The 16,298-nt window shown below is 52.5% G+C and overlaps 1 protein-coding gene across 1 annotated transcript in view; it reads right to left on the bottom strand.

The window, feature by feature from the left end:
- The window catches only part of DKK3 (dickkopf WNT signaling pathway inhibitor 3), a 43,420-nt gene extending 29,182 nt beyond the window's left edge, over positions 1–14,238 (bottom strand). The window contains exons 1-4 of the mRNA XM_041730730.1: positions 14,138–14,238; positions 13,662–13,897; positions 5,663–5,797; positions 2,556–2,639 (exon numbers count right to left, since the gene is read on the bottom strand). Of these exons, the coding sequence (XP_041586664.1) occupies positions 2,556–2,639; positions 5,663–5,797; positions 13,662–13,874 (432 nt within the window). The 5' untranslated portion in view covers positions 13,875–13,897; positions 14,138–14,238. The remainder of the gene's footprint in view (positions 1–2,555; positions 2,640–5,662; positions 5,798–13,661; positions 13,898–14,137) is intronic.
- Positions 14,239–16,298: the final 2,060 nt, after the last annotated feature.

The raw sequence follows: 16,298 nt of genomic DNA, 5'->3' as shown, positions 1-16,298 counted from the left end.
TCATGCATCTCAGAGCCAACTGTAAAACTCATTATGTTCAGAAACTACAGAATGGGACAAGGATGACAATGTTTGTCCATACGCATCCCTTTGAAGGCAATCTAGTCTTTACAGCTTCCTGCCGCCTTCAAAGGAGCCCTGCGTCTCTGTAAAGATGAGGCTCAAGCCCCAGCCCTATTGTGTTGGGACAATGGTGAACCAGGAACCAAAGAGGGGTTGAATGGAAGACTTCTGTGGGCACTTGAAACTAGACCTCGCTTCTCTGACCCTTCTTGGCCAGCCACAATGACAACGAGAGAAGCTGTTGTAAGGTACACATGCCACCATTTCTGCCACACGATATCCCTTCCCCAGGTGGCTTGAAAAGTCTCCAGTCTAGTCTCTTAAGACTCATGGGATTTGCCAGACACTGGCCAGTCAAGCACCACATGCTCCACATCTCCCTTCTAGCCACGCAAATTGGAATTCATTCCCACAGAGAAACTCAATGAGTTAATATCCCAAGGGCCTAAAGAGAATTCAAGAAAAACTGGATTTCTGTGATCTATCTCTTCCCATCACCCTCCTGCACTCCCAAGACCGTCAGGTATGGGAGTTTGGATTACACACTGCACAAAGGCACCGCGTGTCCTCCATCACAGGATGGACCTAAGACACTGTGTGTGTAGGTGTGGAGATTCTGGGCCTTTCCAGCTGGGGCCGAAGCATGAACACACATGGGCACACAAGACCATGCACAGTGGGGAAAGCTAGTAAGCAAACTCCCAGGCGGCAGCATGGACAGGTGTCAGCGGCTCCCTGACCCGAGCAAGATCTTGCCTCTCCCCTGCCTACCTGTCCCGGAGCCTCAGTCCCCTACTACAGGGCTCAAAACCTGACACAATCACCTCACCTGGGGGCCAAAAGAGGCTAGGCATGGGTGTGGGTGTTGGAGGCCGTCTGTGCACCTGGCCTGGGGCAGATGCAGGTGTGCTATTCATAGTCAGGCTTGCTGCCCTCTGGGCTCCGAGAAGCTCCCCAGAGCAAAGATGTACCCCTGTGTAATAATATGCATTTGTTTGTTTTCTTCACTTGACAACAAAGACTTTTTGTTGTTGTTGTTGAAAAGTCTTTTTCAACAAAGACTTTTATGAACCCTAATTCATAGGCCTGAGAGTTGTTTCCCCTGCCTTTCTATTCCATGGCTCGAGGCTTTCCTTGCCCCATGGGGCCCAGAGACCTAAATCTGGAATACTCCGAAGCTTTTCCCTCTTGGTACCAGACCGTATCCTATGGGTCTTTGTTTTGTTCTGTTTTTCCTTCCCTCTTCCCTCCTACCTTTGAAAGCTAGCCTATTTTCCTCCTGACCTCAGTCGATCCTGCCCTCACTTCAAAGGCTTCTGTGACCCGGATGACCCAGCACGTGACAAACTCATGCTTCCAGCCCCGCCTGCTAGAGCTCTTTCCATTTCACCGCAGACCTCGCCCCCAGGCCCCTTGGATGGTGGGTCACCTATCATCACACAGGACCAACCAAACTCTTCCCTCAACCCCCAGCCTGAAGTAAATGTCCGAGCTCTGTGCCAGAAACAATCAAAAAGAACCCACCAACTACCCACCACATCACAACCTCCTCCCTAGCTATGACCGGCACCCTGCTTCTCTTTCTGTGATGATGCCAAAAGGGGTGAGGAAAAAAATCCTTGACCCCCTCTGCAGGCCAGGAACGACTTCTGCAGCTCGGAGGATAAGAACTTGCAGCTGAAGTTTGTGTCAGACACCTGGACACAGAAAGACCAGGTCTTGGGGTCTCCATAGAGGACGCACATTTTCACTGCTGGCCACATCACACAGCAGTCACCTTGTCCACGCCTCACCAGCCGTGTGCATCTGAAGCCAGCCACCTCTTTGAGAAGGTCAAGTACAGCTGAGTCCCTGAGGCCTGGGAGTCTGGAGACCAGTGACTTCCGCTGGGTCATCTCCTGACCTGTGCCCAGGCTTTCCTTCTGTGAAATGATGCCCCTTTCCAGCATTAGGACTCTGTAATCTTATAAAACAGTCCCGCCACCGGACAAAGCAACAGGTAACTGTGTCGTAGGAACACCACAAGGGGACCAGAGCGTGAAGCCTGGAGCGGGATGGCACCCCCTTTCCCTTAGGCCACCAGGCTCTACCAACTAAGGTTCTCTTGCTCTCACGCTGCCTGACCAGGGCTGGGATTATACAAGGCCTGGCCACACCATTGGCTCTGGGGAGTCCAGGCTGGCCGGACCATATCTTGCTGCCAGGGCCCCCGATCATTGTACCTGCTACTTCCTTGCTCCCTTTTGGGGCTGAAAGGGAGCCACGCCCATGACAACTGAACTTCGTTTCCCTATTGTTTCTGAGGCAGAGAGCATTCCGCTCGAGCCTGCTAGCAGACCACATCATTCTGGTGGGAAATGTAGGACCTGGGGAATCTCCATAGAAAGGAGGCAGGAGAGGTAATTGAGAGTCAGCTCCCTCAGCCCGTGGCCTGAAGTCTGGGTCACCCTTTGCAAGCGAAGTGGGGGAGCCCAGGAGAGATGACAACTCACGTGGCTCTTTTTGCCTTCTTCATCTCCCACAGATGTGATGACCGTCTCTGAGAAGACCGTTCGTCCAGTCTGGTTGTTGGTGACCTACGGCAGAGCAACCACAGTGAACGTGAAACAGAAGGAATTCTGGGCAAATCCCACATGTTTTCTTGGTTCCATTCTCTGAAGCAGGAGCATCTGCCAAAGTGGACAGGATGCCCACTCCCCTTTGCTTTCTGAGTTCCAGCAGCAGCCGTCAGGTGGGCAACCCCCTCTCTGTGCAGCAGTCAGAAGCCTAACGGAGTCTACCTCCCAGGATTGCTCTGCAGGGAGATGAGCAGGCTAGGGCAAGGCGCTCAGCACAGAGCCTGACCTGCAGCAAATACTCAGCAGTAGCTGGTTGTTTTTTTTTTTTTTTAAGGTTTTATTTTATTTAGACATGAGAGACACACAGCGAGAAGCGGAGATATAGACAGAGGGAAAAGCAGGCTCCTCTCAGGGAGCCTGATGTGGGACTCGATCCCCGGACCCGGGATCATGCCCTGAGCCGACGGCGGATGCTCAACTGCTGAGCCACCCAGGCGTCCCCCAGCAGTAGTTGTTTCTACTGTGCTTGAGGCTCATCACTTGAAACTCAATGTCAACATCCTGATTTTCAACGATGACAGGTCTGGGTGTCTCATCCAACATGTTTCATGAGAAGCAAGCAGGTTTTAGCTACAGCTGCCCCCCTCCCGGTTCTGGTGAAATATTTCACCAAGAAAGTGCTTACGTACAATGGGAGGCTCCCCTATCTGCTGTCTGGATCGGACTCTGCTCAGCAGCAGCAGGTACCTCAGAGTGGAGCCTCTTCATCCTGACGTGCCCCCCGGGCTGCTCCTGCCCTGACCGAGGTCCCGTCTAAGGAATGCTTGTGCTGGGCACGAAGAACAGAAGAGACGCCGGCCCAGCAGGTAGGAGATCTGTGTTCTTTGAGCCTTGGCTCAGCTACCGACAACCACCTAGTGTGTAACCTGGAATAAGTCACTTCTCTGATTCATGATGTCCTCATTTCTAGGACATCTGTAGAGCTCCCGCCAGCAATAACATTAAAAGGAAGCTGTGTCCAGAACAGAGTGGGAACTCAGCCATTTTGTCATAATGGACCAAATCCCAGTTCTGCAGAGATAAGGATCATGTCTTCATAAACAAACTTTAATACTTTTAAGTAAGTAAATCCTCTCCCCAGCAAAGAGGCAGTGTCTTCTTCCTCTCAGCCAGATTTTTGCTGAATTAACTGATGGTATATGTGTTTTTTAAACTGTGCAGTCCTATAGTGCAGGTATGGGTTGCAGGACTTCTAAGAGCCTTCATTATACTCAAGTGCTTTTTTCTATCTCTAAGAGAAGAAATAAGTAAGATGTTTCCAGAATATGCTTAACCACAACCCAGCCTCTCTTTAATGAAGCACTGCACAGGACAGGCGCTCCCTGGAACCTACTGGAGAGCTGCTGCACAGTGCCAATAACATAACTTTATGGAAAGAAACAAGTATAAGAACAACTTGCTGCTGCAAGCACTTTGTAGTTTATAATGAGCTCTTATGTACTTTAGATTATTTGACTCTCATGCCACTGTCATGTACGTACTGATGTCCCTATTTCATATATATGGATAGTGAGGGATGTACTTTTAAATAATTTTTCAAGATCACACTAGTTACTGGGAGGACTCATGCTTGCGTATTCCAACATCTACAAGAAGCAAACTTAAGAAGAGCCAAACCTATTACCTAATTATTGTCAAAGAGAACGACTTAATATTGGTTTCGACAAAAATAAAAGTGACCTTTGGAAACATTCTCCAGCGCTCAGATGAGCGATGCTAAAGGATTCTGTTCAGCAGGTGACTCATTCATTTATCTGGGGGTGGGGTGGTGATGGGGGTACATCCTGAAGCTGGGTGCATCAGTCTGCAGTGGGAGAAAAGCCACACAAAGGCTACATACAGTCAAGGCGATGGCCCATAAAAATTGACCTGTTTATGCTCCATGACACAGAAACACTATTGTTTCAACCAAGTCATGACCTGGGCATTTGAACAAAAAGTGAGACTCTCGTGAGAGCCATTGGGCCTTGCACATATGAGTTGGAATGAGATCCGAGGTCAAGTTCCTTGAGGTGCACAACAGTACATCAACTCGACAGCCTCTACCAATGACCCTCACTCTGTGCACACCAGACTCTCTTCAAGAGAAACCAGGCTCACAAGGTTTGTCCTCCCAGTCCTGCCTAAGTTATGCAAGACACATCTCACGTCAGGGCAGGTTAATGCCAAGTGCCTCTGCATTTGCGATGTTTTCTTCCTCAAGTCAGGTGGGCAATGGACCTGCTTGCCCATCATGCCAGATATCAAACCAAGAGACAATTAGACATGTGGCAGGCTGGAAAAAACTCTGCTACAGAAGACTGAATGGATAACCAGCAAACAAACGTTCAATCTTATGACAACAGAGGCTTTCCCTTCCAAAGATGTAGAGTATATCACAATCGAGTTCCTCCAAAGGAAGCAGGGGAGATCTATTCACCACCATGGGCTCTATTTCCATTCTCTACTAAAATACACATTAAAACCTATGAGATAAATTCCTTGAATTCAATACTAGAGAAGTATTATCTCTAGACACTTGTTTGCACCTTTTTATCAAATGATAACCACCCCCTCCGCGCCACGGCCATTCCTTTGCAACCGGGCTGGCAGGCAGCCTAGAGTTAAATTTATTACCTAAATACAAAAGCAATTTTGGTTTGATACACAATGATCCCTCTTAAATAGCTCCCTCGTTCCCTCTGGTTGTTGTTGTTGTTGTTGTTGTTTTTAAAGATTTATTTATTTATTTATTTATTCATTCATGAGAGACACAGAGAGAGGCAGAGACACAGGCAGAGGGAGAAGCAGGCTCCATGAAGAGAGCCTGATGCGGGACTCGATCCCGGGACTCCAGGATCATGCCCTGGGCTGAAGGCAGGTGCTAAACCTCTGAGCCATTCAGGGATCAAACTCACTTGTATTTTTGGCTTGTAGCCTTAGTTCTCTGATGGGACAGGGTGCTACAGAGGGGAGGATATGCTGGCCGTGACCCCCCTTACCTTGTGAATTTCTCGGTGCACATGGATGGTATTATTTCCAACCCTGGTTTCCGTGTTGGTCTCATTGTGATAGCTGGAAGGTAAGTTTGCCAGGTTCACTTCTGATGTCTTAGCAGCGGCTTCTTCGGCTTCCATCTATTAAATCAACGAACTTAATGAGCAAACCGGTTTTCTCTGGATATAAATCAGTCCATTAGAAATAAAGAACCACTTCTCTTTTCCTCTTCCGCAATTACAAATAATGGTAGTGGTAAGAGGCACCGCTAACTGCATGTCCACGAGGATAAGATATTGTACTAAATGTTTTACATGTATCAGAGACTTAAATCTCATAGCCTCCCTAGGAGGCAGGCGTGAATGCACCCATTTTATAAATAAGGAGAGTAAGGCTCAGGGAGACTGGATAATTTCCCAAAACTATTGGTGAAAGACATCACTCATCATCAGGGAAATGCAAGTCAAAACCACAACGAGACATCAACTCGCTCCTGTCAGAATGGCTAAAAGCAAAAACACAAGAAACGACAAGTGCTGGTGAGGATGTGGGGGAAAAGGAACCCTCCTGCACTGTTGGTGGGAATGCAAACTGGCGCAGCCACTGTGGGAAACGGTATGGAGGTTCCTCAAAAATTAAAAATAGAACTACCATACGACCCAGTAATCACACGAACTGGGTATTCACCCAAAGAACACAAAAACACTAATTTGAAGATATATGGACTGCTATGCTTACTGCAGCATTATTTACAATAGCCAAACTATGGAAGCAGCCCGAGTGCCCATCAATAGAAGGATGGATAAAGAAGATGTGGTGCATATATACAATAGAGTATTATTTGGCCGCAAAAAGAATGAAATCTTGCCATTTACAAAAACCTGGGTGGACCCAGAGGGTATAATGCTAAGGGAAATAAGTCAGACAGAGAAAGACAAATACCAGAGAATCTATCACTCATATGTGGAATTTAAGAAACAAATGAGCAAAGAAAAAAAGAGACAAGAAAACAGTCTCCTAATCCTAGAGAACAAACTGGTGGTCACCACGGGGGCAGGAGGGGGGGGGAGGATGAGGGAAACAGGTGAAGGGGAATAAGAGGACACCTATTATGATGAGCACTGAGTAATGCGCAGAATTGTTGCATCACTGTATTGTATGCCTAAAACTAACATAACACTACGCTCACTAGAATTAAAAATTTTTATTTTTATTTTTTTAAAGATTTTATTTATTTATTCATGGCAGAGAGAGAGAGAGAGAGAGAGAGAGAGAGAGAGGGAGAGAGAGAGAAGTAGGCTCCATGCAGGGAACCCAACGTGGGACTTGATCCTGGGTCTCCAGGATCACACCCCGGGCTGAAGGTGCTGCTAAACCGCTGAGCCACCGGGGCTGCCCAAATTAAAAATTTTTAAATTCGCTGTGGCATATCCACAAGACACATAAGAAAGAAAACAAAAGACTGTCAGGGAAGGGCAAGGGCAGAGTTGGTATCTGAGCAAGCTTCCGTGGAACGGTCTCGGCCCTGTACACCTGCTGTTGGCGACCTGTCCATCTCCCTGTGACCTAACCTGGAAGTCACCTGCACGCACCTGCATTCACCTGCCTCACGCACCCACGGGCAGCTCTGCCTCTGAGAGCACTCTCTGGCTGCTCAGTGGGCTCAGCTGGCCCAGATGCTGGGGAGCTAACGCCCCAGGAACCGTCTTCCATCAGTGAGGGATGGGCTGTGGGGCAAGTACCCCAGCTTCCTCTCCCCTCAAAGGGGCAGTCTCTCTCCGAGGACCCAGTGGGACTGAACCCCAGCAGCACCGGCCACTAACCTGCTCATCAGTTCAGCCTTTATTCCCTCTCTTCTCTCCCATCTTATTTCCCCACTTCCTCCCGGTGTTTCTGGGATCACTTACCAAATAAATTATTTGCTCCTAAACCTTTGTTGTGGCAGGATTTGGTGGTGGGGGTGGGGGTGGTAAGACCCAAACTGCCCCCCAAGACAGCCCCTTACCTGATCCAGGTAGGGCCACAGATATGTCTCCTTCCCCACCCCACCTCTTGGGTACAGCGGGTCAGCTGACTTGTTCCCAGGACCCACCCTCCTCCTGGCTCTTGTTTGGTGCCAGGTTCCTGAGGCTGCTACTCTCAAATCTTCCAGTGTCAGGAGCCTCCATGACATCTCTACCACATTTATCGATCAACCTGAATCTATATCCAGTTTCCCCTCATGCATTTACCACTGTGCCCCACCCCAAGGGGGCAGTGGACAGTGTGACCAGGTCACAGCTGACTGCACTCAAAGAGAGGCCACATCATGGGCTCGCTGAGCCAATCAGATACTCTCTCGAGGAATTTAAAACGAGACACAAAGAGAAGTTCTAGTTGCTGGCTGGCAGTTTTCCAAACTGGGCTATTTTTACTTCTTAAAACTAATCCTCAAAAAGATTCTATTTTTAAAAAAATCACTATCTTCTATTCCCTTATGTACTAAATGAGACACCTCTTTTCCTGTCTCTCCCAGCTAGATTTACCGAGCTGGGCTGGATATGGGGACAGAACTGCCATGCCTCAGTGCAGCACAAAAACACTGAACCAGAAGTGGAGAGAGTCTGGTACTCCCAAAAGCTCAAATGATCAAACAAGAACTTGAGTCAGTTATTGCTGTGTTTGACCCTGAGAGGGTTGCTGAGATGTCTGAGACTCGATCACTGGCTTCACCATCATCACCATCATCATCATTACCATCACCACCATCATCACCACCATTATCCATCACGATCATCATCACCCCAACAACCGCCATGTTTGGGCATCAGCTATGCCTGCGCCATCGCACCATTATCTTCCATGGCTCCTTGGATATTCAAGCACTCCCACAAGGACAGTGTTGGGGCCCTCATTCTGCAGATGAAGAGAACGAGCTGGAGAGAAGTGAAGGGACCTCTACGGTCATCACGTTGTTAACAAGAGGCAAAGCTCAGATAGAACTCAGGTCAGTCTGACTCCAAATTCTGGGCCTTGTCCAGTATGTACTTCTGTCCTGCCTGAGTAGCTCATGCGTCTACTGGGGAGATAGCAGAGCCCCACAACTAAACCAGTTTGAGGGTGATTATGATGGTTTCTAGAAGCAAGCCAGGGGCTCAAAGAAAAGAAAGGTCTCCAGGAGGAAGAGGCATGATTGAGCTGATTTCTAAGGATGAGTAGGATTTGACCAGAAAGGAGCACAGGGGAGGCCAAAGCTGTGGCAGCCTGGACGAGAACGGGGTACGCCGTAGGCCAGGGCACAGGGTCCATGCTGGGCGTGAGAGAACATGGTGGATGATGAATTAGAGAGGGACTGGCGGGCAGATGCAGGAGCAGTTCTATAAAGCAGAGGGTGTTGACATGGTGAGGAGAGTGCATCGGAGTCACGTCTGAAACTCTAACATCGATATCATAGATCTATAACCAGGAGATTTGTGACTATATAGTCACACACACACACACACACACACACACACACAGATCCCTTCTGAGACCTGCTGAATTAGAATTTCTGCAGGTGCAACCCCAGGTATCAAAGAGCTCAAATGAAGAGGCAGGCCCTCCCGCCACTTACCCAGGAGAAAATCTCTCTCCAGGCCACGGGAAGTTGTAACAAGTTCTAAAGACTGGTTGGAAGATAATATATGTTCTGGAGAAGACAAAGAGGGGAGTGAGGGAACTGGCCAGAGTTAGGGGCAGGAGTAGGAAGTTATACCTGGGGAGAGGCCTGCCAAGGCAGCAGAGGTTACAAGTAAGTCTAGGTGGGTCAAGCTACTGCGAGTTAGCCACAAGGTGAGGCAAAAGTTGCCTGTGGCATGTCATAGGGCAGCATGTCACAGGGCAGCACGGCAGGAAGTGCCAGGGTTCTGGAGTTAGGTAAGGCGGGGGCAATCCCAGCTCGGCCAAGAAGCAGCTATGTGACCTTGGGCAAGATACCACAGGACAGCATTCTGAAGGTCGCTGTGTGTTACTACATCTGTGCTGGGTGGGCAGGTGCTGTGACACGCACCTGGATCTCGCGATCCATAATTCTTACATCCACTCAGCGAAGTGGGGCCATCTCCACTACACAAACAAGAAAGCTAAGGTTTAGAGACCTTAAAGAAAGCAGTTTCAGGAGAAGCTAGCGTGCTAGGGAATGTTCGGGTAGAGGTGGGAAGAGCAGACAGCAGATACTACACGTTTGAAGAATTCGCCAACAAAATGGAGAAGTGGAATGGAGCTAAGATAGGAGACAGGGTGAACACAAAAAGGACTTCAAAGAAAATATTTTTTAAGTGAGAGATCTTGGCATGTTCAGTGATAGAAAAGATGCAGCTGGAAAAGAGTAGGAGAAAAAGAGGCCGTCCAGAAGCAGAAGGGGATGTTTTCGCATTTTAAAAATTCCCACTGGAACCTGAATCTCAAGTTTGGCTTTCAAATAATTGACGAGTTACCAAATCTAGAGTTTGCTTTGGGGTGAGCAGATAGTCTTTTTTTATAAAGGCTTCTCCCTCTCAACCAGTGGTTATTTCGATAGAATGAGCTAATAGTCCTCCAATGGCACCACGAACTCAAAGTACAGTTTACAATGGAAATTTCAACCACAACTATTACTGCCACTAGCAAGAGAAACTGAAGCCTGAGGCAAAAGCAGTTGTTTCATAGAGGAGGAATGCGCATGTTATAAAAAATGGCATTTATAGTTGGTTGACTCCGTGGGTCTGTTAAAGGAGTACAATAGGAAAAATCGGAGAGATAAATCAAAGCTTGGTATTGGGGTTCTTCCTAGGAATAGGTGAGGTGATTAAGAACATTCTAGAATACGTCAGTTATAGATATCACAATCCCCTTCCCTTCCCCCTGCTCACTGGGGAGGGGTAGAAAGTGGTTGTTATCCTCAAAACACATTCGTCAGCAACACAGAATATTAAGACAGGAAAATGGGAACACCCTCGATTGAACCATTTGGACATTTGTCTCTCCCAACAATGATCCTACAAGCAGAGTTTCATCTTTCCCCTAGGAGCAATCAACAGCTTGAGTCAGCTGGAATATTTAAAATGTCAGGAAGTTACTTGAAAGCAGATTCATGATGCAGCTCTGTAAATAACTAATTCATCTGACCTGGTCCTTTCCCCAGACAACAAATAAATAGCTACTATCCTGTGTTTATGAGACATAAGGGGCTTCCTGACAGTCTCTTTTTAAAAAATTAATATCAATGGCCACAATCTCTTGAGAGCCTATCATATACCAGATACTGGTGGTTCTTTGTCGTCATCAGGATGGGACTATTGAGATGATAATGATAATGACCGTGAGTGGCCATGAGTCATGGAGAACCAACGATCTCCCATAATCCTGACAACAACCTCAAGGGATGACTTACGTTACACAATTTTTCTTACCCCATTTTAGATGGTCAGATATCTTGCTTTACTTGCATCATCTCATTTAAATCACCCCTTATCCTAAACGGGGGAGGAGGGACAAGTCTTGGATCCTACCATGTAGTAGAGCTAGGGTCAGATAAAGGAAGGTTGATCCCCATGGCCTGTTCTCCTGCCACGCAGGGGTTCAGCCTCTCTCAACCTGTCCCCGCTGCCGTTGAGGATACTCTTTGGGGAGTGACCCCTGAGCAGGACAGAGGTAGCAGCCAGTAACTCTACTGGTGGCAAACTTTCAACCAGTCCATCTTCACAAGCCTAGCTGGGACCCTGGCAGAGACAATGAGGACAACTTCCACAGAATAGATATGCCACTCAGGTCCCTCTGGTCCCAAACTGCTCTGACCAGTGAAGAGACTAGCAAGGCCCCTGCTGCTCCCCTGTCTCCTTCAAGCAAGAGCTACCATCAGAAGACCACGCTGCACAAACAAATTCACACAAAATAAAAACATGGCATTGACCTCAACAGTCTACCCAAAATCCATGTGCTGGAGGGAAAATCCTTGGAGCCCAGATAAGGAAAGCAGATGACCTGCCCTGGCACCAGAAGGATCATGAGCTCCATTTAATAGGAAGGGGTAGAGTTAAGAAATACAGGGGCCCATCTGATTCCCATTCCCTTTTAATATTCCATGTCATGATCCTTTTGCTTTCACAGGAAGCAGAACGTCTGTCCCTGGGTTTTGGAATCTGGCCTGTCCAGCGGATGTTCAGGACAGCTTCCCACACAACTGCCTCCCGGTCCAGGGTCCCCTTCACTGTATACTCCACCAGGCTGACTGCTGTGGTTGGGAGAGGGAAATACCCCCAAAGGACATAGGTTGTGGGGAGAAAGCAGCCTCTCCTGGTAGACCAGAGCTAGCATTTAAGGCTCTGTCCCAATGGAATGTGGAGAAGAAGCAGGGGTGAGAAGACGCCTCACCCCGCAGCCTGGACATCTGGTCTCCTGCTGACTCCTTCACTAGGACGCTGGCTTCTCCCCAAAGACAGGCTGCAGCCGGAGCCAGACCCGACAGTGACCATGCCCACCAACCCCAGCCACCAGGGACAGCTCCTGACACCTGGGCTGGGCCAGGTAGGCCAGCGGCACCTCCTGCCCAGGCAGCCCTGACAACACCTAGGTGCTCACCCTAGAGGATGCCACCCACAGTGCGGGGACCTGGGAGGTGATGGAAGGAAGAAGCCAGACCAAGCTTTGCCAAGGTAGGTGGTACCTGATAGTAACAGCTTATGTATATTGCCCACCTACTATACGCCAGGTGCCCACACATATCAGGGCATTTAATTCTATCAGGAAATCGAGGTCCGATGTCACCCTGCTGGTCAGCGGAGGAGAACTCTGAGCTCAGGACTGACTCCAAAGCACCCCTGGGGTGGAGGTGGGCCGCCCTTCCCACTGTCCGCCCCTCCCCCATCTGAAAATTCACAGGCCGGGATTGAGGATTCTGATTTTCCTTCTTGGCCTCACGTGCATTTGGGGAAGCCCAGACAGACCAGCAGCAAAGCTTTCCGGGCTTTTTGTCCCCACCCGGCCTCCGAACTGCGTCTTGGGAGGATGGCACAGGCTCAAAGCCCAACGTACAAGCTAGAACTTGAGATCCCTGGGGCTTCCCTGGCCTCTCTGCAAAACCCCGGCGCTGGGATACGGGCCCGCGCCAGCCTCCGCTTACGACCGGGGGGCGGGGGACAACTGCACACTGGAAGGCAGCTGCGGGGTGGTGGCCGGCAGCCTGCGCACAGGTGGTGCCCCGGTGCCCCTGCCTGAGTCCAGCCGCAGGCTCCCGGCGAGCGGGCTCAGATCCCGACCGTGGGGCAGGCAGTCGGAGGTGGGGGTTGAGCTCACCCTGCGCCGCCGCCGCCGCATCGCTCCGAATCTGCTGCCGGCTCCTCGCCGAACCCAGAGTGCCCCCACCTCCCCCCCCCCCCCGGCGCGGAGCGCTCCCCCGGCCCGGCTGCCCCCCTGCAGGGCGCTTTCCCGGCCCCCCAGCAGGGCGCTCCCCCCCCGCCCGCTAGCGAGGCGCTCCCCGTGCCCCCCAGCAGGGCGCTCCCCCCCCGCCCGCTAGCGGGGTGCTCCCCTGGCCCCCCCCAGCAGGGCGCTCCCCGGCTCCCCAGCAGAGCACTCCCCCGGCCCCTCAGCAGGGTGCTCCCCTGGCCCCCCCCCAGCAGGGCGCTTTCCCGGCCCCTCAGCAGGGTGCTCCCCTGGCCCCCCCCAGCAGGGCGCTCCCCCGGCCCCGCTCCCTCCAGCAGGGCGCTCCCCCAGCAGGGTGCTCCCCCCGGTCCCCTAGCAGGGCGCTCCCCTCGCCCCCCCCTCCCAGCAGGGCGCTTCCCTGGTCTTGCGGTCCCCCGGCAGGGCGCTCCCCCGGCCCCGCTGCACCCCCGGCCCCGCGGCCCCCCGGCAGGGCGCTCCCCCGGCCCCGCTGCACCCCCGGCCCCGCGGCCCCCCGGCAGGGCGCTCCCCCGTCCCCGCTGCACCCCCGGCCTCGCGGCCCCCCGGCAGGGCGCTCCCCCGGCCCCGCTGCACCCCCGGCCCCGCGGCCCCCCGGCAGGGCGCACCCACCTCCTCCACCGCGCTGCGCAGTTTGTGCTGCGTGTCCTCCATCAGCTCCTCAACCTCGCGGAACATCTCGTTGAGGGTGGCCTCCTCCTGCGGGTAGCTGAGAGCCGGGCCCGCCTCGGCGGGAGCCGCGGGCGCCGTGGGGGCCGGCGCGGGGGCCGTGGGGACCGCCGCCGCCAGCAGCAGGCACAGCAGGGTGCCCCCGAGCCGCCGCATCTCCGCTCTGCGCCCGCCGCCGCCTGCGTGGGGAACCGGTCAGAGCGCGCCCCCCGCCCCGCCCCTCTCCCCCGCACCCCCAGGGCACCAGCCCGAGGCCCCCGCGCCCCTCCTCCCCGCCCCGGGGCGGCCCCTCCCCGCAGCAGCCGCCGAGCCTAGTCCCCCCCGCCCGTGGCGCCCGCTCACCCCGCGCCGCCCCGGGTTCGAGCCCGGCCCCTGCCCCGCGCGCCCCCCGGCCCCGCGCGCCCCCCTCCCCAGCGGACCGAGCCGTGCGCGGGCTGGAGCTGCCGGGCCTCGCCGGGGACGCCGCCGCGGGCTGCGCGCACGACACGGGAGCGGCGCGGGAGGGGAGCGCGGGGATGCGGCGCCGGGGCCGGAGACCCGCAGCGCGCCCCGCCCGCCCCGCCCGCCCCGCCCGCTCCCTCGCCATTGGCCGGCGGCCGCCCGCGCCCCGGGCCGCCCCCCCGCGAGCCTCGGCCGCCGCCTCCGCCTGGTGGTCGCCCCGCCGCGGCCAGGACGCGCCCAGGATCCGCCCCCCCCCCCCCCCCCCCCCGGGCGCAGGGCCGGTGGCTGAGAGCCGGCAGCCCGGGGCCCCAGCTCCGCTCCTCGCGACCCTGCCGACCTGCCGACCTGCCGGGTCCGGCCAAGGCCCCTGAGCCGCGGGCGCCCCGCGGGCCCGGGCGGGGATGGAGGGGAGAGCGGGGCCGGGGCCGGGGCCTGCGGGCAGGTGCGGCGGGACGGCGGGCCCCCTGCCCCCAGGGCCGCGCAGTTTCCCAGCGATGTTTTTAAGCGTGTGAGTGCCCAGAACAGGAAGCGCCCACATATCTTTTTAATAGCCCCGTGTTTTCTTAGACCTCCTGTGCCTCGGTGTTGCTGTCTGCCCCCCCCCCGTGGTCTAGCGGGCTCCCCCCATCTTTCAAGAACTACGAGTCTCTCCGGCTCCTCCCCATTGTCCTGGGGACGGAGGGGGTGCCCGCAGCGCCTGGTGCCCCCTTGCCGCAGACCTGCCATCGGCTTTCTGGGCCCTGGCCCATTTCCCCCCAGCGGCCTGGGGGAGCCCTTGGGTGGCAGAGAATGACCTGCTCACCTTCGTGTCACCGTGGCCACAGCCGTAATACACATTGGGCTCCTGAGGAATGGATGAGCTAATCAGTGAAACAAAAACTAATTTTTTCAAAGATTTTATTTATTTATTTATCTATCTATTTATTTATTTATTTATTCATTTATTTATTTATTAGAGAGAGAGAGAGAGAGAGCAACCCGAATGGGAGGGGGATGGGCAGAGGGAGAGGGAGAAGCAGGTTTCTTGTTGAGCTGGGAGGTTGAGGTGAGGCTCCATCCCAGGACCCCAGGATCATGACCTGAGCCAAAGGCAGACGCTTAACCGATTGAGCCAGCCAGGCGCCCCAACAATATCAATAGCTATTCCTATTCTGAAGTAATAGCAATACCATTACTGAGTGCCATGTGCCAGGAACAAGTGTGAACTCATTTAATTCTCAGACAACCTCTGAAGTTGGTACTTCTAGTTTTATTCCCATTTTGCAAATAAGGAATCTTTTCTAAGGCCACATGGCAATTAAATGGTTGACCTGGGATTTGAACCCAGGAATCTGGCTCCAGGGTCTTCATCCTTCTCTGCCAGACTCCTCTGCTCTCAACTGGGAAGTGTTGGGGCTGACTTGGGAGTATTAAATGAACAATTTCAGTGCAGGTGAGGTGACCACTTGGAAAAAATGTGTTTGAGGATGAAGGAATTCAGGACATGCCACCTCAAAAACTGATTATTTTGAGCTGAGGGCACTTGAGAAATAGCAGATGCAGGAAAGACTCTGAGACTGTTCCTTTCTACCTAAAAATAGGCCATGAAATGCCACGTGAGAAAGGTGCCTTCCCTGTACCAGCAAGAAAAGAATGTCCTTATCATTAAATAGGTACTGGGACTTGATATCAAAATGGGACCTGATATCAAAATGGATCTGTACAAACAAATTTACTAAAATGACCCTATCTTCTCCTAGGTCCCTACCCCCACCCCCATTTGGTCACTTCTCCACAGTTTACCATCCTGAGCCTAAAGCCCTTTGCCTTATCATTTATTCACAAGTTTATTGTTTCTTTGTCTGAAAAGTCTGTAAGCTTTCTGACCTGGTCACTCTCTGGGGTCCTCATTTTCTTGTGAAGGCTTCTATGTATGTGTGAAATTTTAGTAAAATTTATACACCTTCTGTTAATCTGCCTTATGTCAGTTTAATGTTTAGGCCTGGCTGGAGACCCTACAAGGGGAGAGGAGAAATTTTTCTTCCCCTACAGGGCCCATTGCCTCTTTGTCCTGTTCATACACTTGAGTCCATGGGCCTTCTTACCACTGGACACCGCGCACACCCCAACTCCATAGTGAGGGCATGGAGACTCACGGAA

The sequence above is a fragment of the Vulpes lagopus genome, chromosome 15, assembly GCF_018345385.1.
Source record: "Vulpes lagopus strain Blue_001 chromosome 15, ASM1834538v1, whole genome shotgun sequence".
Taxonomy (NCBI): Eukaryota; Metazoa; Chordata; class Mammalia; order Carnivora; family Canidae; genus Vulpes; species Vulpes lagopus.
This window is presented reverse-complemented; position numbering and strand designations above follow the sequence as displayed.